At 35.3% G+C, this 10,748-nt stretch overlaps 1 protein-coding gene across 1 annotated transcript; it reads right to left on the bottom strand.

Annotated features, from left to right (window-relative positions):
• Positions 1-218: 218 nt before the first annotated feature.
• LOC114352734 (uncharacterized) lies at positions 219-8,838 on the bottom strand. Its single transcript, XM_028304435.1, has 3 exons — positions 8,708-8,838; positions 2,053-2,111; positions 219-510 (listed from the first exon to the last, which is right to left on the bottom strand). The coding sequence occupies exons 1-3, from the start codon at positions 8,805-8,807 to the stop codon at positions 358-360; spliced, it is 312 nt and encodes a 103-aa protein (XP_028160236.1). The 5' UTR covers positions 8,808-8,838; the 3' UTR covers positions 219-357.
• Between the last annotated feature and the right edge of the window lie 1,910 nt (positions 8,839-10,748).

Below are 10,748 nucleotides of genomic sequence, written 5' to 3' on the forward strand. Positions count from 1 at the left end.
AAGGTTTAATGCAACAAGGTTAGAAATGTTAGAAAATTATTATGTTAAAATGGTAAGACACGGGTCTTAACGCGACGTTTATTAATAAGTTACATTATGTACTCACAATGGAACGCGAAAATGATTATGTTACTTATGTATGAACATTTTTATCTTTATTAAACGTTTTAATCACAACAGTAAAGGTATGTTAATACTAATACACAAGTGTGGTCAAGAAAGAAAACGCGGTTAAAAAACAAAAAATCGCGTGTATCATTAAGAAATCCAGTTTGCACACAAAAAAGTACATAGAAATTTAAGACAACTCTAGATTAATATCATAATAAAAAATAACATGTAAATCCTTTTAAAACTTCATTCTTCTTCAGGTGGAGCAGGCGTAGTGGTGGTGGTGACTTCAGTAGTGGTGGTGGATGGAGTGGTGGAGGGAGTAGTAGTTGGTGCTATAGTAGTGGTACTTCGGAACAGGCAGGTGATGTCGAAACCCTTGCAGACGAGGCAGAGGACCTGGAAATAAGACAAAAAAGACTTTAAAAGAAACTCCAAGAACTTGATGGACTTCTTATATTATTAGAGGATCAGAGAAGAATGTCAAAGTCAAAGTATTTATTTGCAAAGAATAGGTACAATAGTCTAGAAAATAAGAAGGCTATGATGATAATGGAAACTTCTCTAGATATTACCTACTTTCTTTTATAGCCGAACGGAAGCCACGATAGCCGAATGGTGAAGGGGTCGGACTGGCCGACTTAACATCCGAGGAACGCAGGTTCTAGCGGCGCGCCGCTCGACTGTTGCGTTGAGCCCATTCGTGACACAAGCATTTAGCTTACCACGAGGGGCTTACGGGACTTTGTAATTTGTGCAATACTAACTACTAATATTCTTTAAAAATTTTGAGGAAATATAAGAGAAGAAAAACAGAAAATTTTAGAGGTATTGACGGAACTACCCCATGTGGAAGTGACCCTACTATGTCTTCATCATCATCATAATTTTTAGCCATAGGACGTGCAGTGCTGAACTTTGCCCTCCCCCAATGATCACCCTAAAATTACAGTTCTTAAAACATCAAGTCCGCTGAGAGGTCAACAAAAAAACAAAAGATAAAGGTCAAGTGGCCAAAAAGATCGCTTAAAAAGGCTCACAGTAAAGTGACAACGAACATAAATACCTATCAGAAGCTGAGTTATTGGCGGAGACAAGAGAGTTTTATTGCTTCTTGTGTGACTTTGTCCAACAAAGGCTGAGTTGTACCACCTTTTCAATCGTGACTATAACAATAGCCGGTGTTTTTTGTATGGAGTTTGAGCACAGATCACAGAAACTAAAGGGAGATGTGACAAGGGGGCGGGGCCGGTGTCGCAGCAATATGCCCAAAAACAGAACACATTGCTCGTGCCAGCAATGATGACAGCAGCGAAGTCATAATGTAAACAGTTTACATTGCTTGCGCAGTACTAAAGATTATTCGAACGTCGAGTACTGATACCGCAGTGGATAATGAGCACATATTTTGATTACTTTGTGTGTGTGAATTTCTAATGCGACACTGAGTTTCGAACTCAGCGCAGTATTTCTATATCTCTATGAGTTTGACAGACATTTGACATTTTGTTAAAGTTAAAGTAAGATGGTGCAGCCCTGCCTAAAAGTTGAAACAGTTACCCAAATCCCCGGAGAATGTCCGTCGTCACCGCGTAAACACAAACTTGATCTAAAACTGTAGCATTTCTCAACTATCTCCCAGATCGATAGTAACGTTGAACATTATAAAAGAATTTCTCGAGCATCGAGTTGTTCGGTTAAAGATACTGAATAAAGATATTTTCATTTCATATTTTTCATTATTACCTATCTCTCTATTTCAACTTCTATTCAAAACATTTCGCAAAACCTTTTGAGGCAAGGTTTCTAATACAATCAGTCTTTCAGCTTTATTTATCAGTTACTTATAATTAGACAAAGGGGATTGTTATTCAATTTAAAAGTTGATTACTAGACAAAGCGCACAGTATTGGTGGATTAGTATAGAAAATTAACGCTCACCTTGTTTGCCCGGGCTGGTATAAAATCCTTGCAAAGCTCTAGTAGACCAGCTTTGGTATCTGTAAAGAAAAATTGAGTTATGTGTTGTATTTTTAATAGAGATGAAACGGATAGTTGTTTGGCCGGATACCGGATACCGGATATCCGGCCTGCAGCTAGGCCGGATAGCCGGATATCCGGCGGCCGGATAGTTGGCCCATTGTCTCGTTGCATGTCGTGACGAGTATAGTATAGCACAGGTGCTTCGAACGCGATCAGTGGGTCTATTACGAGCCCCGATGCAAAATAGTTCGTCTAGTACGAAAAACATGGAGAAAGATTTTTTCTTACTTAATTATTTTTGTCCAGTTACGTAAACATAAAAACTATTCTACCATCTCATGTTCGGTTACTTATGCACTATTTAATGTTGAAGCAATAAACTGTTTCAGCCTTTTAAGTTAAGAGATACCGTGCTTTTAAGTCGAGCAATCGTAAGCAAAATAGTTCATATAGTTGTTAATCGATGCAAAAGAGTTTGTCTATCATTGAGTTAAATATTTTTTACCCTTTTTTAAATTCAATTTTAAAAGTTTACGTTTGGTAAAGTAATTCTGAGTCATTTTTACAAGTGGGATAGTATAAATTTTTGAAAAATTCTGTTAATTTCTTCAGTTTTCAAGTAAAAATGGGTCGTGCGTGGCAAACCAGTGGGTAAAGAAGTAGTTTTTGGGATTGAAATGGGCAAATCAAGTTACCAAATTTCGAAAGACTTGACACTGCCCAGATCTACAGTGCAATCTATCATTCAGCACTATAAAAATAATAGAAATACCAGTAAAACAGAAAACAGAATTCTTAAGGAAATTGACAAAAAAAATCGTCGTGCTCGAGCTGGAGAAGTCACGGTGCAATGGAGACTTGATTGACAAAAAATTCTCAGTTGATACCTGCAAAGAGTGTTGAAAAGAATGGGGTCGGATTTTATACAGCTAAGGAGAAAGCCCTATGGACTGCCTTACAAAATAAAAAGAGATTGAAGTTTGCTCGTGATCACTTAAATTGGACTTCTGAACAGTGGCGTAGCATCATATGGAGTGAAGAGTCCAAATTTGAAGTCACAGTGGGCGATGGAAGAAAAAAAGTGGTTCGAAATAAACATGAAGCATTTCATACCGATTGCATTAAACGAAAAGTCAAGTTTCCAGCGTCTCTTATGAGATGGGGCTGCATGTCTGCACAAGGTGTTGGTGGGATGCAGTTTGTGGATGGTTCCATCAATGCAACAAGATACCAAACTATTTTGGAAGAAAGTCTATTGTCCTCCATTCCGTTACTCAAACATCAAGATTCTTTCATTTTTCAACAAAACGGTGCCTTCTGACATACTGCAACGACAACAAAGACATGGCTGCTGTCAAAGAGCATCCCAACCATCGAATGGTCATTTAACAGCCCGGAATGATCGCCGATTGAGACCCTATGGTGTCCAAGTCCAAGTCCTTCGCAAAAATCCACCAAGATCGAAGACCGACTTGAAGGCTAAACTCTTGGCTGTGTGGGAGTCAATTACGACCGACGAGTGTGCAGCGTTGGTTGCGACCATTCCTCTTCGCATTAAAGCAGTAATTGAAAGCAAAGGCGACAGAACTAAGTGGTAGACGAACTATTTTGCTTGAGAGCCAATGGTAGACGAACATTTTTGCGTCATTTGTTTCAGTATATTTTTTTATTTATTTATGATAACTAAGGTCATGAAAGATTTTGAGATACGTTAAAATAAACTTTGGAATGTTACTCAAATTGTGGTTTACTTTCTTCTTAACTTTCTTAATTACTTTACCCAAATTCATTTCACATTATTACATAATTATCTTATTTTTCATACTAGACGAACTATTTTGCATTGGGGCTCGTAGTAGAATAGACTAGTCACACTTTTGGAAAATTGAATCCGTCCGAATAGAATGTCAGATTTTGCCACTTGTCTAGGGGGCAGATCAATTCAATTTCGGCTGCAATCGTGAGTGTGTGATTGAATAGCGAAAATTTAACTATAGTTGCATCATGTCATCAGACCATCAATGAAAAAAAATCGCCTATTTTATTTGGCAATATTTCGACATTAACAGATATTTACTATTTATCTATGTATTGGTCATTAGAGTGAATAGCCCAGAAAAATAAATTAGTTTTGAAAGGCCTTAATATGGCTTTTTTGTAACTTTTTGGATTTTAAATAAAAGCCGTCATTATTGTAAGCCATTTTATTGATATTTACCTCAAAGAATAATGTATTTCATTTTAATAATAAGAAATTGTCGTAGTTTTTTAATATCCGGTATCCGGCCGGATAGTGAGTTACTATCCGGTATCCGGCCGGATAGTGAGTTACTATCCGGTATCCGGCCGGATAGTAAATTAGGGCCGGATATCCGGCCTACCGGATAGTTGCCGGATATCCGTTTCATCTCTAATTTTTAATACAAATTTTATTATATTATATTATTATAAAACTTTATTGCACAATAAAATAGTACAAAAGGTGGACTTAATGCTATTTAAGCATTCTCAGCCAGTCGACTCCTGGGTTATGCAGAAAGCTGTGAGTGCGAAGGTAGAGGTAGAAGGGTAGAAGTTAAAATTGAAGTTTTACTTAGTTTGTTACTCACAAAACCGTTTGACAATCAATTAGGCACAGACGTTGAGAACCTATCTATACTAGAGGTCGCGGGTTCGATGTCTGCACAGTGCAAATAATAATGTGTGCATAAAACTATTTATTTTTAAGTAACTAATGTTTAATTAAGAGCTGTTTTATTCTTCAGTTCAAAGTTATCCGACTATCCATAGCTAACAAAAGATTTTCTTATTTTGAGACTAGAGCGTTGTAAGAAAATCGTCTGGACTTTTTACCCGTTATTTGACTCAAGAGGTACCTATTGGCATATATCGCAATGGCGCCATGTCTTTTGATTATAATCATCCACATCTAATAACGACATAATCCTCGTGGAACTTCGGAAACAAATATTGCGTAAACTAAGCCAGGTCACGCCCGGCTTCCGAACTAAACCAATATTTTAGACAATCGGATACTGGAAGCATTAAAACTTCCTCGGTAACTTATTTTTTGAAGCAATCAAATTCCGATTCGGTCAGTATTAAAATAATGTAAGAGATATGTTGTATACGATTTGTACAATTTAGTATCGTTTCAGTTTAACCATCTAATCTTGTTTATTCTCTAAATATCACTGTGAGCGTATTTAGGGAAACTTTCAGTGATTTCACTAGTACTAATAAAAAATCAAACCACCACCATTTAGAAGTGTGTCTTTGCTTTATCATGGGAAATTTATTTTATCATTCGAAAACTTATTAACTGGATATAAAATAAATTACACGACCTGAAATATAATGAATCATGTTTAATCTTTTATTTTGCTAAATCTCTAACTCGATAAAATGTGTAGAGGTATTCACACACACATTATGCGGGAAATATGGTTTGGTCCTCTCTATGGAAATTCTTATTTAGGTACGTTTTTGCGGGACTTTTACTTATTCAGTTTTGATGTGTTGCTTAAATTGAAGTGCCCTTTAGTTTCACTTACGAGTAATTGCTCTTTGATCTTACAGAAGCCGCCAAAGGCGACTAGCAACTGTCCGCCCAAGAATTCGTAAACCAGTGTGGATACAGCTTAATTTCCCCAGCCCTCTGTGTTCTCGTCGCCTCATGAAATTTTCGTTACCACCCGCTTATTTGAAGGCAAGCGTTGTGGTTACGTTTAGAGTTGCTTACGGATTAAACGTTTTAGATTATGTATTTTATTAGGCTGTCAAATGGGGATAATGCTTCTTAGGATCTGCTTTATAAACATTAATTATGTAGTCTAAGTTGCCACCTTATCTTTAATTATAACTACGACCGGTGTTTTTGTATGGAGTTTGACAAAATTGGCGTTTTTTATGTAAGATGATGCAACCCAGGGTAAATTTTTCCCATTCGGAGTCAATATAGCGGCATTGACACGTAAAAAGAAGAAACAAATCTAACATACAAATGTTTATGCTCTTCATAACATGCACACTTCACGAGCTTTAATTTTTACTGATACTACTACTTACTTATCTATTGTACCAATACAGGGTGTAGGTGTTTATGTAAGAAATAAAAAGACTAAACTTTCAAAAGTAACTTTGGACCATGATTTTTCGATCGAACGCCATGTCATATTATTCATTACTGACTATTTGCATTAATGCAAACTTCGTAACAGGAATTATAGATGAAATTAAATAAAAATCTTTTTTTTTACATTATTGTGAAGAGAAATTCCAAAAAAAGATTATACGAGTACATTCAGAACTAATAGATGTTCTAAAGTTATTTCAAAATCTATTTTAAGATTCCACGCCTACGCATGCTTCAAATTTGTCGTTCGTTTATGTAGGAATTTCAATTAACTAGCCAAATTACAATTCTGTCCACCTCCTCTGAAACTTGTCAAGGGTGATTAATAAATGAAAGACAGACTGCTTAATTACTGCCAACCGGTTAAAATTGAAGAGATTAAACACCAAGCGTTGGCAAAATTTTAACGATGATGATTTGAATCGTTTGATCTCTTGAGTAAAAAATGTTGATTGTATTAAAATAGTACTACCTCGTTTGTTCGTTCGTGACTTGGGGAGGCCTTTGTCCAGCAGTGGGCGTAATTTGGCTGAGTACTTGCTTTCTTTTTAAACAAGAGGCATACAGGGTGATATGTATATTAACCATAGACAGCACATGAAGCCAAGCATTATGGCATCTTATTCAGTTATGATAGAATTTTCAACGAAAATTAATAGTCTGATGTGAATGTTGATAATAATGTACAATTATTAGCAAATGTTCTTAAAACACTTTACAGTCTATTGTGGAAATATAAATATTTTTCTGGTGTATTATTCGCTGGGTGCGAAGTACTAGGTGGGGGGGACATAATCTATCGCAGCGCTCATGGTGGTCAAAAGTAGAAATAATGTAAGCTCTGTCATCAGATGTATCTGTCAATGGCAAAGCGATTCTACATAATACATTTTAATATCATTAATTAATCGCATGAAAAGGGTCCTACTGGGAACTTAAATAAAAGAGTGGACTGTATTTCGATAGGGCTGTTTTAATAGCCGTTTACAATTTGGAAATAACTAAACTATACAACGTGGTAGTACAAAAATGAGTCACAGTAGTTGTTGTGCACAGATGTTTGCCTTATGATGAGAGCGTGAATTATTGAACTCTGCCCTTGTTTTGTTCTTAATTCTTCTACATCTCGGACTTGTCCAGCCAATACCAACAACTTTCCTTTAAATACGGTTTGTGGTTGGAATTTGATATTGTAACTCTCACAAACCCGGTCTTCAAAACGATACTCATTTCGATCTGAAAACGATATTTAATTTATTACTAGCGATACAGAAACATTTAAATATATTTACTGTTATATAATGAAACCGTTAAAGTAGCTTTTTCTTTTTGTTTTACTGTAAAACTACAACTATAAATGAAGTAAACAAACCCTGACACAATCAAAATTAAACACACTTTTTGGACTTACCTCATTTGATTTGAATGACCAAAATGATTTTAAAACCTTTTTTCCACCCAAATCGTGGTATCACAACAATTTATTCGTTGAAAATATTTGTTATTTTTTCATTTCGATATTTTTTCACAAATATACGACCTAAATGTCAATGTGACAGAACCCACAAAGTTGTGGACGCTAGTTGGCGCTGTAATCGTGCACGGAGCCAATATGGTAGATTTTATTTTATGCCAACATTTAACTTGAAACGTATTTTGAGTATCTAATTAGCGAAGATACTCAATGAATGAAGCTTTTTGACTGACTATCAGAGCTGCTTAATATTATGTAACTTGTTATTTAATAACTTGATATTATCTTTTTTCATGTTTATATTTTTCAAGTAACTTTAAACCATAAAGGTAATTTTGCATTTTCTTTACAAACTAAGTATAATATCTCCAATTTTTGTTGTTCGATCTAATGTCTAACTAAATAAGATTTGGCAAGAAGTCTTCCTAAAAATGCCAAATACAAATTTGCCACCCTGTATAATCAAATATTCCGCTGCCGGGGTTGATAACATATTATCGCGTTCCCGGGAGACGTATCCATTAGGTGTTCAAACACTCCGATTTATATGGAAATTTAAATAAAACCATTTTACGAGCGTTACCGGGTACATAAAGCTTACTGGAGTGTTAGGATACTGTGTAATCCACTGTGTCGATTGAAATATTGGTCATATCCTAAATAATGGCTCTTCTAAGACAAACACCGTTTTATTTCACATTTAAAAAAAATAGTAATTAGTACTCTAATTTTATTAAATTGTCATGTCACAGTGTTTGTAACAAAACTCTGCCGAAACCAGCTATTCTTATGAAACTCTATGAAAACTATTTTTGATACTCCTTAACCTCTAATGTAAAATAAGTATTAAGAGTTTTCCCGCGTAGATGCTAGCTCTATGTACCTTGTTAAATAATTGTGGTAGACTCCTTTTAATTAACTTAAAATTCACTTACTTGAAGCTAATAATATCCAACAAATTTTTGACAAGAAATACCAAAATTATAATATAAAACGCTACTGACCTCCGTCACTCGCCGCAAGCTCTTTGGGTAGACATTCTGCCTTTAAAACCAAGTACGCCCAACAAAACAAAATCAGCAAAAGATACTTGGGTGAACCCATTATAATATAGCATAAAACACGTTAGTCGCTAGTGGCGAGGCTATGGAGTGTAAAAAGACTGCAATATTATGTACTTGCGGTTTCGGTATCTCCCTACATAAAATTTTATGCGAGTTGTAAGTATAGGTCAAAGTAGGGTTCCGTCGATGTTAGACCATTGATATTAATGGTTTTATAAATATTAATAGGTACTGTAATGTGCTCGTGACTGCTATTAATCTATCGTTTAAAGGTGGACCGACGACCTGATAAAGGTAGCAGGAAGGCGCTGGATGCAGGCCGCTACCAACCGTGCGATGTGGAAGTCATTGGGGGAGGCCTATGTTCAGCAGTGGATGTCCTCTGGCTGAAATGATGATGATGATGATGAATCGTTTAATTGGCACAGTAAAATAAGTTTCTAAATATGGTAGCAAATACATATTTTGCCTTACTGCTTATTAAAATTAAGTCTTATAATGGTAAGAAATTGGACATAACAGAAAACTTTTTCATCAATTCAGCCAAAGTTCACAGTTGGACTAAGGCCTTCCCACTCAAAGATTTCAACAACGATCGGTTCAACGCTGGCCACAGATTTTTCCAAATAAACAATAAAATAATTTCGATTTGGCACTCCTGAATAAATACTACCTACCTTTTATCCCTTAAAATACTCCATACAATGACACTTTCATTAACATGGTTCGACGTGTTTTTGTCATGCCTAGTGACCGGTGCAAGGTCAAACTGTATTTGCATAATGTTGTTGACGTTTACGAGAGCTTCCATATTTACCTTGTTCGAAAGCTCTTACAGGAAAGTTTTGGAGTCAAGTTCATCTTACTCTTATGAATCAAAATTATGCTCAAAATAAAGCTGTGTTTTTTTCTTACAGTTCATAAATATTATAATTGCAAGGGATTCATGTTTATTCATGCTTATAGAGGTGAGCTACGGATAGTAAATTATGCTGTAGTAGTTTTCGGTTATTGATGTTTTGAGTTTCAGAAATCTGTAGGTTGTATTTTTAAGTGATAATTACTCATCATATTTTATTGTTAGCCTATCATAGTTCACAAAGTAGAGAAAGAGCACCACAAGTCACGATCACTCGCTTTTTCATCCAGCCTTTGTGTAATTTTCTTAAGGTGTTCAGACTACCGAATAAAAGGAGAGTCATTTTGTACGTTTGTAGAGACAAGTTTTGTGAATGCTTATACTAAAACGTTTATTTTTATTTGTATACAGAACAATAGTGTCTAGACAAACCTCAAGAGGACTATTTAAATCAAAGATGTAATGGCTAAATAATGTAATAATAAATAAATAAATAATAAAACATGGTCTTCATTCGAAAACCCATTTACTCCATCTTCAATTGCATTTTGTTTGGTGCATTTACATCCCTGTATTTATATCTTTGAAATAAACAGGAGCCTTGTGTATTGCTAATACTTATTTGTACCCACCACTTTCTATTCCGTTGTCACGTGCAGGAACCATCAAATTGGCATATCTCCCCAGAGAAATTGCATATGCGATAAGCAAGTCGTGTTTTGATCTTATGCGGCAGAATTTAAATTTTGAACTGCGTTTTCTGAAACCAAAGTCAGAAAATATAATATACGGTTTTTTAGCTAACTTACGAAAATACTAATAAAGAGAAAAGTATGACGGAAAATATATTCGAAAAGACTTCTGAAGGGTTAAAACTTTTTTATTAACTATCCTGTACGAAATGTGGCCTAAGATTGCTAATAGTTAACCTGAATATCTTTTAAAAGTAAATTCCATTTCATTGTTGTGTTTGTGCTATTTGAAAATAAGTGTAACAAATCCACGTAATCTTTTGTAACTCAAGACATAAAACTCCGTCGCCGTTCCTGTACATTCTTGCTACATAAAAGAGCTTATCTTATGCTTTTTACAGCCTGCTGTAAAATTTACTAAACAATCCCC

This window comes from Ostrinia furnacalis, unplaced genomic scaffold (assembly GCF_004193835.3).
Source record: "Ostrinia furnacalis isolate ACB-3 unplaced genomic scaffold, ASM419383v2 OfSCF1434, whole genome shotgun sequence".
NCBI lineage: Eukaryota > Metazoa > Arthropoda > Insecta > Lepidoptera > Crambidae > Ostrinia > Ostrinia furnacalis.